The sequence below is a fragment of the Amblyraja radiata genome, chromosome 14, assembly GCF_010909765.2.
Source record: "Amblyraja radiata isolate CabotCenter1 chromosome 14, sAmbRad1.1.pri, whole genome shotgun sequence".
NCBI classification, from domain to species: Eukaryota; Metazoa; Chordata; class Chondrichthyes; order Rajiformes; family Rajidae; genus Amblyraja; species Amblyraja radiata.
In genome coordinates this window covers 60,103,170-60,124,046 of record NC_045969.1, presented here as the reverse complement: position 1 = coordinate 60,124,046, position 20,877 = coordinate 60,103,170, and the positions used below count along the sequence as shown (strand labels likewise).

Here is a 20,877-nt window from a genome sequence, read left to right as displayed (position 1 = left end):
TGTCAGCTGATTTACATCGGGGAGACTAAGCGGAGGTTGGGCGATCGTTTCGCCGAACACCTCCGCTCAGTCCACAATAACCTACCTGAACTCCCGGTGGCTCAGCACTTCAACTCCCCCTCCCATTCCCAATCCGACCTCTCTGTCCTGGGTCTCCTCCATTGCCAGAGTGAGCAACACTGGAAATTGGAGGAACAGCACCTCATAATACGCCTGGGCAGCTTGCGTCCGGATGGCATGAACATTGAATTCTCCCAATTTTGCTAGCCCTTTCTGTCTCCTCCCCTTCCTTAACCCTCGAGCTGTCTCCTCCCATCCGCCCATCCGCCCGCCCTCGGGCTCCTCCTCCTCCCTTTTTCCTTCCTTCTCCCCCCCACCCCCCATCAGTCTGAAGAAGAGTTTCGGCCCGAATCGTCGCCTATTTCCTTCGCTCCATAGATGCTGCTGCACCTGCTGAGTTTCTCCAGCAATTTTGTGTACCTTCTGTTTTGATAATCTTTCATTTGTTGTGAGGAATGCTTTTAGTGAAGAGGCCTTGCATTCTTTTCCTCCAGAGATAGAAGGGGGAGGTTGTAATACAAAATGAAATTAGACCCGAACTTGTGAAGAAGCAATCAAGTGTGATAGTTAATGGCCTTTATGTGGATGGAGTTGGGAATTGTGTGATTAGCAATAACTTAAGTCTTTACCACTTTGCAAGAATGGGGCAAAGCTCATCTTTAATCTTTGTAATCCATAAGTAACTGTATTTTAACTATGTGGTTGTAAGGAAATTAATTGTGAAGTGTATTGTGTTTAATTACAATTGTAAGTATTAGACTTTGTTTAAATCTGAAGTTTTAGAAATAACTTTCTTTTCCAAAAGTGAAAATATGTTTTGTATGTATGTGTTGTGTGATTGCTATATTATGTGTATATTCTGAAAAGTATTCTGTGAGAATTAGTTTTATATCTGTGGTTTTACTTTATTGAAATAAAATGATTTTGAGCAAAGAGGTTGAAGAAACCACAGAGGGGAAGAAGGTTGTAAAGGGGCTGGAAAAGGTAAAATCATGTGACTATACATTTTGTCAGTCAATGGAAAGGATTTAGTTGATTGGTTAATGCAAATAAGTTAAATGTATGGTAAACCATAATGATTGGTTAATAGTTTGCCACTCCTTTTGTACTATCCTTGTCTTTTACCTATATAATGTGTTACATTTATGCCAAAGTCAGTAGTTCTTTCGACCTGCTCCAGAGTTTCTAACTCTGTGTTGGAAGGTTTAAAGAATTATCCAGCACTGTCAGAATAAAGAATTGATTTTAGCAGCAACGGTTTGAATCAAGTTTTCTTGAATTAGACTGGCAAAAATAACTAATTTTAACATCAGGACCTGATCAAATTCGGGGACAGTTTCTTCCCAGCTGTTATTAGACAACTGACCCATCCCACCAATAACTAGAGAGCATTCCTGAACTACTATCTACCTCATTAGAGACCATCAGATTATCTTTGATTGGACTTTATCTTGCATAAACATTGTGCACATTGTTGCCTTTATCGTGCATCTGTACACTTTGGACAGCTCGATTGTTGTCTTTCTGCTGACTGGTTAGCACCCAACGAATAGCTTTTCACTGTACCTCGGTACACGTGACAATAAAATAAACTCAACTCAAGTGAAGGTGACAATAATAAACCCTTTTCTGTCTTTTGTTCAGATGCATTCACTTGTGAACCAGCCATAGATGTAGAGATCGGCAAGGATGTCACCTTCAATTGTACGTTTGAGTGCGACAATCCATGTGTACCGTGGGTGATCTGGAAGAAGGATCAAGTTGCTGGAATCTTGTACGAGTACAAGGAAGATAAAAGTGATGTCAGCAAACAACATGCCAACTACTCGGGAAGGATTGAAGTCGACACATCCTCATTTAAAGAAGGAAAAGCATTCCTTACATTGAAGAATGTCGAAATCTGGGATGAGGGAAAGTACATTGTCAGTAATAGCACTGACAATGGATATGGAGCTGGATTTGTCCAGCTATCTGTTTGGGGTATGTCTTCATACTTGATAGGAGCAGAATTAGGCCATTCGGCCCATCGGTCATTCGGTCATCTCCTGCCTTCTCCCCATACCCCCTTACTCCCGTACTAATCTAGAACCTGTCAATCTCCATTTTAAAAATACCCAATGACTTGGACTCCACAGCTGTCAGTCAATGAATTCCACAGATTCACCACCCTCGGGCTGTAGAAATTCTTCCTCTTCTCCTTTCTAAAGGAACATTGTTTTATTCTGATGCTGTGCCCTCAGGTTCTAGACTCATCCACTACTGGAAACCTCCTTGTCTTCTCTCTTATTCTGTTTACAGTGAGGGTCAAATGTACCTGGGTTTATTTATTTCATTGTTCAGTATTTGGGATTCTTTTTAATTCTTAACACAGCTTTTTTTACAGGAAGCCAGATGCCGGAAATTCTGGTGTCATCTCCCTTCATCACAATTCTCTTGTGAAGTTCCACCAGTTCAAATAAACTTCATGCCTCAGTCAGGAGGAAATGTAGCTGAGAATGTCCATGGCATCAAAGTTACAAAGAACAAGGGTGTCTTTGCGGTGTCTAATTATACAACTATTAATGGTGGCATGGTGGCGCAGCGGTAGAGTTGCTGTCTTACTGCACCAGAGACCAGAGTTCGATCCTTACTATGGGTACAGTCTGTATGGAGTATGTACGTTCTCCCCGTGACCACGTAGGTATTCTCCGGGGACACCGGCTTCCTCCCACACAAAAGACATACAGGTCTGAAGAAAGGTCTTGACCCGAAACATCACCCATTCCTTCTTCAGAGATGCTGCCTGAGTCACTCCAGCATTTTATGTCAATCTTTGGTCTATGTAGGTTAATTGGTATCGGTAAAAAATCTCAATTGTCCTGCACGTCTTTGGAGTGTGGGAGGACACTGGAGCACCTGGAGAAAACCCACGTGGTCACGGGGAAAACGTACAAACTCCGTACAGACAGCACCCATAGACAGGATGGAAGCCAGGTCTGTGGCGCTGTAAGGCAGCAACTCTACCGCTGCGCCACCATGTTGCCATTAATGGTTTCTATTTATGTTTCTTTTCTTGGCAGCTGCTACTCCTATCAAATTATTCTGGAATTCCAAAATGGACATGCTCTCTTGCCAGTCGTCAGGGTGGTATCCTGCCCCAACGGTGGAGTGGAAGGACAAATCGGGGAACAATTTAAACAAACACAGTGAAATAATCATGAGAGAAACCAATGGCCATTTCAACGTGATCCACAATCTGAAAGTATTTGACAAACAGAATCAGTACATCTGCTCAATGTGGCATAAGTGGATGAAAAAAGAGTATCGAGCGGCTTTCTCGGGTAAGTTTATCTCTGAGATTATTAATCTAGTAAAAGTTGATTTAAATAAGCTTATTAAAGATATTTTCATTCATAATCTGAGATACATCAGTCATTGTTTAAGAAAGAACTGCAGATGCTGGAAAATTCGAAGGTAGACAAAGGTAGGCAGACACTTTTTGTCTATCCATCAGTCATTGACAAGTTTGTTGGTGAATTATTCCAGGATTTAGTCTCACCGACCCACAAGACTTAGATTTAGATTTGTTATTGTCACGTGTAGTGTTGAGTTGCTGCCTCACAGCGCCAGAGACCCGGGTTCCATCCTGACTAGGGGGGTGGCTGTATGGAGTTTGTACATTAACCATATAACCATATAACAATTACAGCACGGAAACAGGCCATCTCGGCCCTACAAGTCCGCGCCGAACAATTTTTTTTTTCCCTTAGTCCCACCTGCCTGCACTCATACCATAACCCTCCATTCCCTTCTCATCCATATGCCTATCCAATTTATTCTTAAATGATATCAACGAACCTGCCGCCACCACTTCCACTGGAAGCTCATTCCGAAGCTCATTCCACACATTCTCCCTGTGACCTCATAGGATTTTTCCGGGTGCTCCGGTTTCCTCCCTCTCTCCAAAGAAGGGGTTTGTAGGTTAATTGGCTTCCAGAAATTGTAAATTATTCCTTGTGTTCAGTGGTTCAATGGCACTTTATTTCTCTCATGTACTGAGGTACAGTGAAATTCATTTTTGTATACAGTTCAGTACAAGTGTCACTATACAGAAACACTTAAATACATGTTAACTGAGCATCGCAGATACAAGTGTCTTACAGTAGTACACAGAGTCAGTATACAGTCACCAGTTTTGGTGCCATTTTCGAGTGACAATTGCAAGTGCAGGGTTCTTGACCTGACCATGAGGGCCTGTTGTCCTGGTGGCATTGCAGGGTCGGCCTGGCCATGAGTGACTATGATGTCCTCCACCACTCAAGACGGTCCACGTGCTCGGCCTCTTGGAGCGGTGCCCAGTCCAGCCGAGGCCCAGGCTGTTGCAGGGCCTCCAGCGGCCCACTCACCCGTCAAGGCTGTACACTGCCTCCTGCAGCCAGTCTGCTTACTGGCCCTTTGTCCAACTCACTCCACTCTGGGTGGGTGAGCCGGACCTTACAGGCGGGTTCCGGTCTGCGGAGCAGGTCCTCAGTCCACGACAAGCCAGCTGGGCCTGCTGGTGGGCTTTGCCAAGGCTTGCCGGGATCCTCCCGCCGCCTGGCTAGACGAATACTCGGCCATGTGCAGTGTGTAGGATAGTCCTAGCGTATGGGGTGATCGCTGGTCAGTGCAGTCCCGATGGGCCGAAGGACCTGTTTCAGCACAGTGTCTCAAGTACGGTAAAATAAAACTTATACTGTACGGATGGATTAACTAAGTTTGGCACAATGTTTCTGATTGTTGGTCATGAGAAACTTTGAAATTGTTAGCAGTGTGGAATGACTGATGACTATTTTCTGGATTGCACTTATTAAGTAGTCTCCATAGCTCAGAATTCTCAGATAAAACGATTGGACGATTCTTCAGTAAGTCTCTACTTTGGTGTCCCGCTACTTTGATGCTGTATATAAGGAAAATCCGTAATTCTATCCCATTTCTTCCTTTTCCATATTATTAATAAACATAATCCTCATAAATAAAGATTAAAACCTAAATTATCTTTTTTTAAATTTTCCCGATATTTGATGTCCCCCTCCCACCACATGTCCCGATTGTTACTAGTGAAATTTCAAGTCGGCATATTTATTTAATGGGGGATCTATCTGAAATGAAAATACGTTTAAACGGTAGATATTAATAATTAAAATATTTATCACCCATAAAAAAAATCCTCTTACCATTTTTTTCCAAAAATTCCTTGTCCCGATCTTCCGACCTCAAAATACCGTGTAATTCAAAAGTCACCTACCTTGTGAATATCTCCTGATTCGCAGGACGAGAAGCGTGAAAACTCTGTTTTCTGCTGCATAGCGGGTATGTACCTATATTAGAAACATAGAAAATAGGTGCAGGAGTAGGCCATTCGGCCCTTCTAGCCTGCGCCGCCATTCAATATGATCATGGCTGATCATCCAACTCAGTATCCTGTACCTGCCTTCTCTCCATACCCCCTGATCCCTTTAGCCACAAGGGCCACATCTAACTCCCTCTTAAATATAGCCAACTAACTGGCCTCAACTACCTTCTGTGGCAGAGAATTCCAGAGATTCACCACTCTCTGTGTGAAAAATGTTTTCCTCATCTCGGTCCTATAAGATTTCCCCCTTATCCTTAAACTGTGACTCCTTGTTCTGGACTTCCCCAACATCGGAAACAATCTTCCTGCATCTAGCCTGTCCAACCCCTTAAGAATTTTGTAAGCTTCTATAAGATCCCGCCATTCCCGAACGGCGCTGAAGTCTTGGAGGAAAAAATAATCTTTCTTTTTTTATTTCTTCTGGAAACATAAAAACTCAGAAAATAGGTGCAGGAGGAGGCCATTTGGCCCTTCGAGCCAGCACCGTCATTCATTGTGATCATGGCTGACCATCCCCAATCAATAACCCGTGTCTGCCTTTTCTCCATATCCCTTGATTCCACCAGCCCCTAGAGCTCTATCTAACTCTTAAATCTATCCAGTGATTTGGCCTCCACTGCCCTCTGGGGCAGGAATTCCACAAATTCACAACTCTCTGGGTGAAAAGGTTTTTTCTCACCTCTCCTAAATGGCCTCCCCTTTATTCTAAGACTGTGGCTCCAGGTTCTGGACATTTTTCCTGCATCTAACCTGTCCAGTCCTTTTATAATTTTATATGTTTCTATAAGATCCCCCCTCATTCTTCTAAACTCCAGTGAATACAAGCCTAGTCTTTTCAATCTTTCCTCATATGACAATCCCGCCATCCCAGGCATCAATCTCGTGAATCTACGCTGCACTGCCTCAATCACAAGGATGTCCTTCCTCAAATTAGGAGACCAAAACTGTACACAATACTCCAGATGTGGTCCTTACCAGAGCCCTATAGAACTGCAGAAGAACCTCTCTACTCCTATACTGAAATCCTCTTGTTATGAAGGCCAACATTCCATTAGCTTTCTTCACTGCCTGCTGTACCTGCATGCCAACTTTCAGTGACCGATGTACAAGGACACCCACGTCTCGCTGTACCTCCTCCTTACCTAACCTAACCCCATTGAGATAATAATCTGCCCCCTTGTTTTTGCCGCCAAAGTGGATAACCTTACATTTGTCTATATTATACTGCATCTGCCACGCATCTGCCCACTCACTCAACCTGTCCAGGTCACCCTGCAACCTCCTAACATCCTCTTCACAGCTCACACTGCCACCCAGCTTTGAGTCATCCGCAAACTTGCTAGTGTTGCTCCTAATTCCCTCTTCCAAATCATTAATATATATGGTAAATAGTTGCGGCCCCAATACCGAGCCTTGCGGCACTCCACTCGCCACTGCCTGCCATTCTGAAAAGGACCCGTTCACTCCTACTCTTTGCTTCCTGTCTGCCAACCAATTTTCTATCCATGTCAACCCCCTAACCCCAATACCATGTGCTCTAATTTTAGTCACCAGTCTCCTGTGCGAGTCCCTATCAAAGGCTTTCTTAAAGTCTAGATACACTACATCCACTGGCTCCCCTTCATCCATTTTACTTGTCACATCCTCAAAAAAGTCTAGAAGATTAGTCAAGCATGATTTCCCTTTCATAAATCCATGCTGACTTGGACTAATCCTTTTACTGCTATCCAAATGCCCCATTATTACCTCTTTAATAATTGACTCCAGCATCTTTCCCACCACCGAAGTCAGGCTAACTGGTCTGTAATTCCCCGTTTTCTCTCTCGCTCCTTTCTTGAAAAGTGGGATAACATTAGCTATCCTCCAATCTACAGGAACTGATCCTGAATCTATTGAACATTGGAAAATGATCGCCAATGCATCCACTATTTCTCGAGCCACCTCCCTGAGGACCCTGAGATGCAGACCATCAGGCCCAGGGGATTTATCAGCCTTCAGTCCCATTAGCCTACCCAATACTATTTCTCGCCTAATGAGAAATTCTATCAGTTCCTCGACCCCCTTAGATCCTCTGTCCTCCAGTACTTCTGGGAGATTGTTTGTGTCTTCCTTACTGAAGACAGATCCTCCTAATAATTTCACCCATGTTTGCCTTCAAGGGACCCACATTTGACTTTGCTATTCTTTTTCCCAAATTGTGCCATGTGCCATTCAGGAAATGATATGGCCAGGATTGGCCTTCCGGCGAGGCCATCCTGGGCTAAAAGCTTGGGCCACCATTCCCGTCACGGCCACATCCACAACTTAACCCCAATCTCCATCCAGCTCCAGCTCCAACTGGACACAAGGCCGTCGCTTCTTCCCGTGACCCGATGTCCCTCTCCACGCCCAGCCCTTGTTCCCCGGTGGTGGTGGGGGGGGGGGGTGGTGGGGGGGGGTGGGGGGGGGATGGAAGAGGGCCGGGCACATGGAGAGGGACATTGGGTCACGGGAAGATGCGATGGCTGCGACGGCTTTGTGTCGGGCTGGAGATAGAGCTGGAGATCGGGGGTAAGTAGCCCCGACCCTAGCCCCAGCCCTAGCCTCAGCCCCAACCCTAGCCCCAGCCCTAACCCTAGCCCCAACACTAATCCTAACCCCAGCCCTAACCCTAGCCCCAGCCCTAACCCTAGCCCCAACACTAATCCTAACCCCAGCCCCAACCCTAGCCCCAGCCCTAACCCTAGCCCCAGCCCTAACCCTAGCCCCAACACTAATCCTAACCCCAGCTCCAGCCCTAACCCGAGCCCTAACCAAAGCCTAATGTGTAAAGTAATAGAACAATGACCATAATTATCAATTGTAATTGATAAATGAACAGTATGCTTCTGCCTATTCATCTGAAGTTAATATTATTTTAGAGGAAGTTGGTGAAAAGTTATGTGAAGGTTTTCCATTCTTGCTGAAAATCACCACTTTTTTCAGCAGTAAACTGTTACGAAAGTTTAAAATCAATGCGTTAGACGGAAAATATTTTTTTATTGGTGGTTTATTTCCGGAAGATAATCTATAATTTGAAAGACTGCGGCAAAAATTTGATTTTATATTCTTAAATCAGTTATATTTTGCACTGTTACTCATCATAAAAATATGACGATTATGACTGAATGCAATGGCCAACTTGGAAAAAGAAGAGGAAAAAATAAATTAAATTCTCTAAAAGATTGCGCCAAACATATTTTTCCCATAGTAGAGTTGTTCACCTATGTGAAACAACATTCAAAGTTGGAAAAATTAAAGTTTTATTTTTGGGTATCCAGAAACTTAAAAGTAGACACTTACTGAAGAAGCACCCAATTATGTAGTTGGTTGGATCACAGATAATCGAGGAGGTGCACAGTGCACTGCAGTTTTGGAATGGGTTTAGTTTAGGTTTATTATTATCATATGTACAGAGGTACAGTAAAAAGTCACGCCACCGACGGCCTTTACCTGCACTCCGGCTGCCCGCAGGCCGCGACCATTGACCTTACCGATCCTTGCCTCTCTGGCGGCTGCCAGCACCCACTTGGATTCCAGGCCCAGTTCCCGACCGAGAGTCTGAGGAAGGGTCCCGACCCGAAACATGAACCTGTCCATGTTCTCCAGAGATGCTGCCTGACCAGCTGAGTTAAGGGCCTGTCCCACTTGGTCGTTATTTGCACGCCATTTACGCAACCTGGTAGCATGTGGGTAGTGCAGGACGGGCGCATGGTGTGGCATGGAGGAGTGTGGAGTTGCGCGCGGTATCGCGCAGTGCGCCAGGATTTTGTGCTGCACGAAATCTTCGCTCGCCACCGGCCTGTTTCGGGTCGAATGGGTAACGTTTCGGGTCAAGACCCTTCTTCAGACTGAAACATCATCCATTCCTTCTCTCCTGAGATGCTGCCAGTCCCGCTGAGTTACTCCTGCATTTTGTGTCTATCTTCAATTTAAACCAGCATCTGCAGTTCCTTCCCACAGATTAATTTGGTCTGCAACTTTCTACTTTTCATTCACCTCTTTTTTTGAAGAGGGCCGTTACATCTGCAGTTTTTCCATTTGCTAGCACCACTCAAGAAACTGTAACATTTTAGAAAATCACTATAAATATCATAAACTGGGTAAATATCATAAACTGGGTATTCAGATGACATCACGCGCTCTAGACGGCTGTCGCGTAAATGACGGCCAAGTGGGACAGGCCCTTTACTCCAGCGCTTATACAATGATAATCCCTTACTCAGTTATAGCGGACAATTGGTAAAAACAGATACCATTCTCCGTCTCTCCCCCCCCCCCCATGGTCCTTTATAAAGAGAGTTTACTGTAATGTTATGATTATTGTTTACAGTGCTAACCTGTGTCTGAACAGCATTAGTAGGGAAAATGTTGATTTTTTTCCACTTTCTTTATTTTCAGATGGAAAACGCTTAATCCACGTGGATGGAAAAAAATCTTCAGATTTATAAATCAAAAGATGCATTGCTGCAAACAACAAGGAAACTCGTGATATTTTGTATTTTCACCTCTGGCTTTTGTTCACCTGTCTGCCAATCAAACCCATATCCCCGCCCCACCTCTTCCGTGTATCCACCTATCACTTGCCAGGCTTTATCTTGCCCACTACTCTCTTCCAGCATTCTCTTCCCCCCCCCCCCCCCCCCCCCCCACCACAATCAATCTGAAGATCTTGATCGGGTGACCATGTGTGCTGAGAAACAGCTTTTAGGATCAGGTCCTTAAACAGCTTATGACACCGACTCACTGACAGGATTCAGTGTCAGCTTCTAGACACCTACATTAAGGAACGTGTAGCTTAATTGTGGACACAGTAGGGCAAAGAATAATCAAATGTAGACTGTTGTGGAGATATCTCTGAGCATTCATGCAACTACTCTGGATTCTCAGCTGCCATGTACTGTATGTCTAGTTTGAAGCTGTTCTCTGCTTTGTGATGGGATTAAGATACAACAGTGCTTATTTGTAATCCAAAAGATGCTGTGCAAGATGTTGTTGGTGCTGTTGGTGTCTATTGTGGATGATCGTCCTGTAAGATGTTTAAGGGCCTGACCCCCAAATTTAATAAAGAAATTGGTGGCACGGTGGCACAACGGTAGAGTTGCTGCCTTACAACGCCAGAAACCCGAGCCCGACCCTGATTATGGGTGCTGGCTACACGGATTTATACGTTCTCCCCGTGCCCTGTGTGGGTTTTCTCTGGGAGCTCCAATTTCCTCCCACACTCCAAAGACGTACGGGTTTGCAGACTAATTGGCTTCGGTAGAATTGTAAATTGTCCCTCGTGTATAGGATAGGGTTAGTGTACGGGGATCACTAGTCAGCGCCGAATTGATGGGTTGAAGGGCGTGTTTCCGTGCTGTATCTTTAAACTCAACTAAATGTTATTGTTTAAAGTTCAGCCATGTCACAGGGAGAATGTGCAAACTCCACACAGTCAGGATTAAACTAGTTCACTTTCTTATCCACTCCCTACACACTTGGAGCATCTTTACACCCAATTAACCTCCAAACCCACACATCTTTGGAATGTGGTAGGAAACCGGAGCACCTGGAGCAAACCCAATTGCAAACTCCACACAAAGACACACCTGAGGTCAGGATCGAACCCGGGTCTCTGGCGCTGTGAAGCAGCAGTGAATCTGCGATAAGCCAACTATTTTAAAAATGTTTATTTTCTTATTTTTCTCGTTCTGAAACCTCCACTCTGTTTCTCTTCCCACTGATAATATTTTCTGCTTTTGTTTTTATATTTTCCAGTATCTGCAGTATTCATTGCAGTATATTAATTGTGCTAATTGAAATGTTTAATCATATATAATTTTAATGCACAGTCTTTCCCAAGGTTCAACAATATTCAACAGATTGGGGAAAGTCTTAACTCGTATTATACAGGTATATCGACCCATAAGGATATGCAATCAAGGTCAATGCTTGGGATTAAAGGATTTAGAATTCACACAATCTCATAAATCAGACTAGAAAGGGAGATGAGTTGGACGTTCTTGAATATTGTATGAAGTGAGGCCTTTGAATAAGTTTATCTCAGTGAAATAGTGGACTTTTGAAACATATTAATCATTAGCATCAGCATTTAATGATTTTTGCGAATTGCAGTATAATGAATGTTAATGAAAATCTAGCAATCGTATAAGTAGAGTTAAACACAATGCTGGAGTAACTTAGCAGGTCAGGCACATTCTCTAGAAAATGGATAGGTGCATTTCAGGTTGGGGTACTTCTTCAGACAGGCTCTAAAGAAGGGTCCCTACCCGAAACGTCACCTATCCATTTTCTACAGAGAATTTGCTTGACCTGCTGAGTTACTCGAGCATTATGTGTCTTATCTTTGGTATAAACCAGCAGCTGCAGTTTCTTTTTATTGTAAACGTATAAGCAACTGGTTTAGAAGCATGGTCTTGGCTGTTGAAGTGTTATAAATTAAACTTTAGACGTAATGCACACTTGATCAAGGTCAGGACAGATCCAACAGTTGAGTGTTGGTTGGTGAAGATGGTGCAGTCAACATAAGGATGTTAATTTGTTGGCACCTGGAAAAGCTGGATCATGGCTGAGATGAGGATGAAGGGAGAGGGAGGTAAATCACCAGATTTGTGCAAGGTGAAGACCAGATTGCAATGATGTATCTGGGGCTTTCAACCTTGACCTTGTGGGAACTGCAGTATGACAAAGGTTAAGGTAACGTGCATCCAGCTACAGTTTTGAAATTTGAATATGTTTTAGTTCTTAGTTAAATAGTGGACTTTAGAAACATTAATCATTAGCGCTGGATTTTAATGTTTTGTTAATTGCAATGTCATGAATTTTAATGGAAACGAGAAATCCTATATAACTAGTTTAGATGCATGTTCTGTGCTGTTGATTTTTTCAATATCCTGATATTTCATGAATGTTTTAGGAATATTTCAATCTTGCCCTTGTGGAAACTGCCGTATGAGAAAGTTTAAGGTAGCATGCAACCAGCTACAGGTGTCCAGCTAAAGATCCTGGAGAGTTGTTCTTTGGACATGCAACTGGCTCTAACCATACAGCACAAGGTCCAAGAGAGTTATATTACTGATTAAATGCAAATAGAGGATTGAAATGCATGCAGTTTTTAATTTAATATTCGTGCTTTTATGAACGTATTGTGATTGGTGATAAGAATTTGGAGAATGCGCAAGATTTCAATCGGTCAGAATGTGTATAAAAGTCGACACTTCCAAGCAGAATTTCAGAGTAGTGCGGTAACTGGGACTGCGTTGCTCTCCTCGTGCGCACGTAAATAAAGAGTGTTTGAGAAACGAACGCAACTTGTCTGAGTCCAGTTGATCAGGGATGACAACCTGTGTGGAATTAGGTGGTCACATCACTTTCTGCCAGCTATTAATGGGATACAGTATCAATGAATCTTCATACTGTCCAAGAATGCAGTGGAAAGGTGTGAAGACACCCTAGATGAAATGATGATGGGTGCACTCTAACATTCAGAGACACCTGTCCCCTGCTTGCTTCCGTTGGATTGTATAATGATTCATTTACAACAATAAATTTGGATCTCCATTGGGTGTTGGAGTCACAGCCGATAGTTCTACCGCACTGCATTACATTAAAGCCGCATTATTAGTTTTATTAAGCTTTTAGGTTTGTGATTGAGTTAGCATACATTATTTTAACTAAATGTTCATTCTGAAGTGATTTAAGACAAGTGAATATTGCATGTTTTGCAAATTGGATGAAATTAGGCTGCCTTCATGTTACATGAGAGAGAGTTTGTATGCAATGTGGGAATGACAATGTTACTAATGTAGGAGATAATGTTTCTTCCAGAGTTTGTATCAAAAAAAGAATGTTGTAAGGAAAAGCTGTATTGTGTATCATTTGGTATGGTTTATTTCATTCATTTTATTTTTTAAGTTGCCAATTATGATTATTTTTAATAATTCATTAAGATTTCTGAAGAAAAATCTAAACGTTAATAATTTTTCTATTTTTAGTAATTAACTTCACAAAAGTTGATTTCATTAAAAATATATTCCCAATTATTTCCTGTGTTTGAGTTTTATCTTTTGATTTTAATTAATATTGGTTGGATTTTGACAGAATTCCACAGGTGTCGGTACTATTCATTTTAATGTTATGATTTATGTAAGAGTCTCCAATTCTGGATATAAGACCTACACCTGTCTATTGAAAGAGAAATGTTTGAAGTGGCATTTGGCAAATACATTTGATTCATTTTTAAGAGTGAGCAAAGTGAAATTGCCCAGTCAGCAGTGTCACGGTGACGCAGCGGGTAAAGTTTCTCCCTCGCAGCGCCAGAGAACCAGGTTCAATCACGACCTCAGGTGCTGACTGTGTGTGTGTGGAGTTTGCACATTCTCCCTGTTTCCTCAGAGTACTCCAAATTCCCCCCACATCCCAAAGATGTACAGGTTTGACGGTTAATTGGCTTCTGTAAATTGCCTGTAGTGTGTCGGAAGTAGTAGAATCTGTGGGGAATTGAGAACAATGGGGAGAGAATAAAGTTGGATTTGATCAGTGTAAATGGGAGATTGATGGTCAGTGTGGACTCAATGAGCCGAAGGACCTGTTTCAACGCTGTATCACTAAACTAAAATAAAACTGCATAATGGGCGACGGATACAATGTATCCAGAAAGCATTCAGACTTCTACACTTTTTCCACATTTTGTTACATTACAGCCTTATTTTAAAATGGATTATATTAATTTTTTTAATCATCAATCTGCACACAATACCCCATAATAAAAAAGCGAATTTTTTGCAAAGTAATTAAAAATAAATAATTGAAATATCACATTTACATAAGTATTCAGACCCTTTACTCAGTACTTTCTTGAGGCAGCTTTGGCAGCAACTACAGCCTCAGGTCTTCTTGGGTATGACGCTACAAGCTTGGCACACCTGTATTTGGGTAATTTCTCCCATTCTTCTCTGCAGATCCTCTCAAGCTCTGTCAGATTGGATGGGGAGCGTCGATCCGTCTGGCCACTCTACCATAAAGGCCTGATTGGTGGAGTGCTGCAGATATAGTTGTCCTTCTGGAAGGTTCTCCCATCTCCACAGAGGAACTCTGGAACTCTGTCAGAATGACCATCGGGTTCTTGGTCACCTCCCTGACCAAGGCCCTTCTCCCCCGATTGCTCAGTTTGGCCGGGCGGTCAAAGTTCTTTCATTTAAGAATGACGGAGGCCACTGTGCTCTTCGGGACCTGCAAAGCTGCAGAAATTGTTTTATACCCTTCCCCAGATCTGTGACTTGATAGGATTGTATCTCGGAGGTCTAAGGACAATTCCTTCGTCTTCATGGCTTGGTTTTTGCTCTGACATGCACTGTCAATTGCGGGACCTTATATAGACAGGTGTGTGCCATTCACACCAACCTGTCCACTGAGATTCCAAATTACCACCAGCACGTAACCTGCCCCAGCAGAGGGAACAACACGCTCGACCACTGCTATACTCCGTTTAAGGAGGCTTACCGTGCCTTTGTAGGAGCTCCGTTGGGCAAGTCAGACCACGCGATGCTGCTGCTTATCCCAAAGTATAAGCAAAAAATAAAATCCTCAAAAACTTCACCCAAATCTGTCAGGTCGTGGTCTACAGACGCCATCGAAAAGCTGCAAGGCTGCTTCGCATGCACTGATTGGGAAGTTTTCCGCGCAGCTGGTGACCTCCACGACTACACGGACACAGTGACGTCATATGGTAGCACTCTGACCCAAAATGTAGGGGAGAGAGAAGAAAAAGACAATAAACAGAGAATAAGAGAGGGTGGGTTTCTTAAATGTGTATATTTTAATGCTAGGAGCATTGTAAGAAAGGTGGATGAACTTAGAGCCTGGATTGACACCTGGAAGTATGATGTTGTGGCGATCAGTGAAACATGGTTGCAGGAGGGCTGTGATTGGAAACTAAATATTCCAGGATTCCGTTGCTTCAGGTGTGATAGAATTGGAGAGGCAAGAGGTGGAGGTGTTGCATTGCTTATCAGGGAAGATATTACAGCAGTGCTTTGGCAGGATAGATTAGAGGGCTCGTCTAGGGAGGCTATTTGGGTGGAACTGAGAAATCGGAAAGGTGTAGCAACACTTATAGGGGTGTATTATAGACCGCCAAATGGGGAGCGAGAATTGGAAGAGCAAATATGTAAGGAGATTGCAGATATTAGTAGTAAGCACAAGGTAGTGATTGTGGGAGATTTCAATTTTCCACACATAGACTGGGAAACACATTCTGTAAATGGGCTGGATGGTTTGGAGTTTGTAAAATGTGTGCAGGATAGTTTTTTGCAGCAATACATAGAGGTACCTACTAGAGAAGGGGCAGGGCTGGACCTCCTGTTAGGAAATGAGACTGGGCAGGTGGCGGAGGTATGTGTTGGAGAACAGTTCGGGTCCAGTGATCACAATACCATTAGTTTCAATATAATTATGGAGAGGGTCAGAACTGGACCTAGGGTTGAGATTTTTGATTGGAGAAAGGCTAACTTTGAGGAGATGCAAAAGGAATTAAAAGGAGTGAATTGGGACATTTTGTTTGATGGGAAGGATGTGGAGGAGAAATGGAGGACATTTAATGATGACATTTTAAGAGTACAGAATCTTTATGTCCCTGTTCGGTTGAAAGGAAATAGTAAAAATTGGAAAGAGCCATGGTTTTCAAGGGAAAGTGGACACTTGGTTCGGAAAAAGAGAGAGATCTACAATAATTATAGGCAGCATGGAGTAAATGAGGTGCTTGAGGAGTATAAAGAATGTAAAAAAAATCTTAAGAAAGAAATTAGAAAAGCTAAAAGAAGATATGAGGTTGCTTTGGCAAGTCAGGTGAAAGTAAATCCAAAAGGTTTCTACAGGTATATTAATAGCAAAAGGATAACGAGGGATAAAATTGGTCCATTAGAGAGTCAGAGTGGACAGCTATCTGCAGAGCCAAAAGAGATGGGGTAGTTATTGAACAATTTCTTTTCTTTGGTATTCACCAAGGAGAAGGATATTGAATTATGTGAGGTAAGCGAAACAAGTAGAGTAGCTATGGAAACTATGAGATTCAAAGAAGAGGAAGTACTGACACTTTTGAGAAATATAAAAGTGGATAAGTCTCCAGGTCCGGACAGGATATTCCCTAGGACATTGAGGGAAGTTAGTGTAGAAATAGCAGGGGCTATGACAGAAATATTTCAAATGTCATTAGAAACGGGAATAGTGCCGGAGGATTGGCGTACTGCGCATGTGGTTCCATTGTTTAAAAAGGGGTCTAAGAGTAAACCTAGCAATTATAGACCTGTTAGTTTGACGTCAGTGGTGGGCAAATTAATGGAAAGGATACTTAGAGATAATATATATAAGCATCTTGATAAACAGGGTCTGATTAGGAACAGTCAACATGGATTTGTGCCTGGAAGGTCATGTTTGACTAATCTTCTTGAATTTTTTGAAGAGGTTACTCGGGAAATTGATGAGCGTAAAGCAGTGGATGTTGTATATATGGACTTCAGTAAGGCCTTTGACAAGGTTCCTCATGGAAGGTTGGTTAAGAAGATTCAATGGTTGGGTATTAATGGTGGAGTAGCAAGATGGATTCAACAGTGGCTGAATGGGAGATGCTAGAGAGTAATGGTGGATGGTTGTTTGTCAGGTTGGAGGCCAGTGACTAGTGGGGTGCCACAGGGATCTGTGTTGGGTCCACTATTGTTTGTCATGTACATCAATGATCTGGATGATGGTGTGGTAAATTGGATTAGTAAGTATGCAGGTGATACTAAGTTAGGTGGGGTTGTGGATAATGAAGTAGATTTTCAAAGTCTACAGAGAGATTTATGCCAGTTGGAAGAGTGGGCTGAAAGATGGCAGATGGAGTTTAATGCTGATAAGTGTGAGGTGCTACATCTTGGCAGGACAAATCAAAATAGGACGTACATGGTAAATGGTAGGGAATTGAAGAATGCAGGTGAACAGAGGGATCTGGGAATAACTGTGCACAGTTCCCTGAAAGTGGAATCTCATGTAGATAGGGTGGTAAAGAAAGCTTTTGGTGTGCTGGCCTTTATAAATCAGAGCATTGAGTATAGAAGTTGGGATGTAATGTTAAAATTGTACAAGGCATTGGTGAGGCCAATTCTGGAGTATGGGGTACAATTTTGGTCGCCTAATTATAGGAAGGATGTCAACAAAATAGAGAGAGTACAGAGGAGATTTACTAGAATGTTGCCTGGGTTTCAGCAACTAAGTTACAGAGAAAGGTTGAACAAGTTAGGGCTTTATTCTTTGGAGCGCAGAAGGTTAAGGGGGGACTTGATAAGAGGTCTTTAAAATGATGAGAGGGATAGACAGAGTTGACGTGGAAAAGCTTTTCCCACTGAGAGTAGGGAAGATTCAAACAAGGGGACATGACTTGAGAATTAAGGGACAGAAGTTTAGGGGTAACATGAGGGGGAACTTCTTTACTCAGAGAGTGGTGGCTGTGTGGAATGAGCTTCCAGGGAAGGTGGTGGAGGCAGGTTCGATTTTATCATTTAAAAATAAATTGGATAGTTATATGGACGGGAAAGGAATGGAGGGTTATGGTCTGAGCGCAGGTATATGGGACTAGGGGAGAATACGTGTTCGGCACGGACTAGAAGGGTCGAGATGGCCTGTTTCCGTGCTGTAATTGTTATATGATTATATGTCCAATTCTGTGAGCAACTCTGTATCCTTTTAAGAACGGTTAAACAATACAACAATAAGTCCTGGTTCACAAAAGAAATTCAACAATTAAGAACTGAGAAAAATGCTGCATATAAAACTGGAAACAAGCAGGACTATATGGCTGCAAAATATAAATTAAGGTCTACAATAAGGAAAGCCAAATACAATTATGCCACCAAAATAGAACAAGAAATCTCAACCAATAACACAAGAACTGTCTGGAAAAAACTTCAGGAAATCCCCAACTACAAAAAGAAATCCACCCCCATCGCTGATAATGATCATCAACTCCCATTTTCTATGGCAGGTTTGAACAGTCTCCAGTCTCTCCACCATCGTCCCCCTCTCTTCCTCCCCCTCCATTCCACATCCAGGAGGCCGAGGTGAGGTCTACCTTCAGGAGACAGAAGAAAAATAAATCAGCAGGCCCAGACAACATCAGCCCAGCAGTGCTCCATCATTGTGCTGCAGAACTGGCCCCTGTCTTCACCAACATCTTCAACACCTCCCTCTGCCAATGTTCAGTGCCCCAGTGCTTCAAACAATCCACCATCATTCCTGTGCCCAAGTCTAACACAACATCCTGCCTCAATGACTACAGACCGATTGCCCTCACATCCGTGGCCATGAAGTAATTTGAGCGCATCATTCTCACACCTCAAAACCAGCACTTCCTCCATCATGGACCCATATCAATTTGCATATAGAGCCAACAGGTCAGTAGAAGACACAGTCAACCTGGCCATCCATCACACTCTGCAACACCTGGAAACCGTCAACACTTACGCCCGCATCCTGTTCATGGACTTCAGTTCTGCATTCAACTCCATCAACCCGGTCAAACCCTTCCATAAATTAACGGACATGAACATTGACCCCTGCATCTGTCACTGGATCCATAGCTTCCTTTGGAACAGACAACAAAGGGTGAAGATACACAACACCACATCTCACCCTCTGCACCTCAGTACAGGAGCCCCTCAGGGCTGCGTCTTGTCACCCTGGTTATTCTCACTCTATACAAATCAACTCACATCCCAGTATAAATACACAGACGACACAACCATCATAGGTCTCATCTCTATCAACAACTAAACAGAATACCGCACTCAAACACACAAAGCAGTCACTTGGTGCACAGACAATAACCTACTCAACACATCAAAAACCCATGAACTTATCATCGACCTCAGACGAAATGCACAACCCAGGAACCCCCTACTCATCTCCGGCGAACCCATATCCGCCACTGACTCATTCAAATTTCTTGGCACCCACATAAGCAATAACCTCAAATGGAAAATCAATTCAGATCACATTTATAAAAAAGCCAACCAAAGACTCTTCTTTCTCCGCCAGCTCAAGAAGTTCAGAGTGAGGAAACATCTCCTAATTCGATTTTACACAGCCATCATCCAAAGCATGCTCACTTCATCAATAACAGTTTGGTACAGCAGTTTAGACACTCACTCCCGTAATAAACTACAGCGTATTGTCAACAAAGCATCCAAAATCATCAGCACTCCCCTCCCATCAATAGAATCACTCAATCTCAAACGGTCCGTGTCAAGGGTGAAGAAAATCATTTCTGATCCCTCCCAATCTCTTGGAATCTCATATAGATAGGGTGGTAAAGAAAGCTTTTGGTATGCTAGCCGTTATAAATCAGAGCATTGAGTATAGAAGCTGGGATGTAATGTTAAAATTGTACAAGGCATTGGTGAGACCAAATCTGGAGTATGGTGTACAATTTTGGTCGCCCAATTATAGGAAGGATGTCAACAAAATAGAGAGAGTACAGAGGAGATTTACTAGAATGTTGCCTGGGTTTCAACAACTAAATTACAGAGATAGGTTGAATAAGTTAGGTCTTTATTCTCTGGAGCGCAGAAGGTTAAGGGGGGACTTGATAGAGGTCTTTAAAATGATGAGAGGGATAGACAGAGTTGACGTGATCAAGCTTTTCCCTTTGAGAATAGGGAAGATTCAAACAAGAGGACATGACTTCAGAATTAAGGGACAGAAGTTTAGGGGTAACATGAGGGGGAACTTCTTTACTCAGAGAGTGGTAGCGGTGTGGAATGAGCTTCCAGTGGAAGTGGTGGCGGCAGGTTCGTTGGTATCATTTAAAAATAAATTGGATAGGCATATGGATGAGAAGGGAATGGAGGGTTATGGTATGAGTGCAGGCAGGTGGGACTAAGGGAAAAAAGTTGTTCGGCACGGACTTGTAGGGCCGAGATGGCCTGTTTCCGTGCTGTAATTGTTATATGGTTATATGGTTAACCAGCTCACCACATCTTCCACCTGCTGCCCTCAGGGAGGCGCTACAGCTCACTGCCTGCCAAAACATCACGATTCAAAAACAGTTTCTACCCATATGCAATTCGAACTCTGAACACTCTATGATAATATCACAAAGCCACCCCGTGCATGTACTGAACACTGTATGTTGTCTATGTTTTATGTTATGTTATGTTCTGCTTACTGTGTTCTTCTGTACCACAAACTGTATGTCTGCATGACTGGAATCAGCTTATTGTGTAAAATCCTGTACTGAACATGAATTCAGCAGCTTGACTGTGTGGTCATTAAATAATCTTGAATCTTGAATCTTGAATCATGTCCAATCAATTTAATGATGGTGGAGTCCAATCAAGTTGTAGAAACATCGCAAGGATAATCAATGAAAACAGGATGAACCTAACCTCAAT

General features: G+C 42.9%; 1 protein-coding gene across 4 annotated transcripts in view; it reads left to right on the top strand.

The window, feature by feature from the left end:
* The window catches only part of vtcn1 (V-set domain containing T cell activation inhibitor 1), a 390,797-nt gene that overhangs the window by 22,037 nt on the left and 347,883 nt on the right, over positions 1-20,877 (top strand). The window contains exons 3-4 of one of the 4 annotated variants that reach the window (XM_033033477.1): positions 1,705-2,040; positions 3,120-3,380. The exons of the other annotated variants lie outside the window; for them this stretch is intronic. Coding sequence (XP_032889368.1) covers positions 1,705-2,040; positions 3,120-3,380 — 597 coding nt within the window. The remainder of the gene's footprint in view (positions 1-1,704; positions 2,041-3,119; positions 3,381-20,877) is intronic. 4 annotated transcript variants of the gene reach the window in all.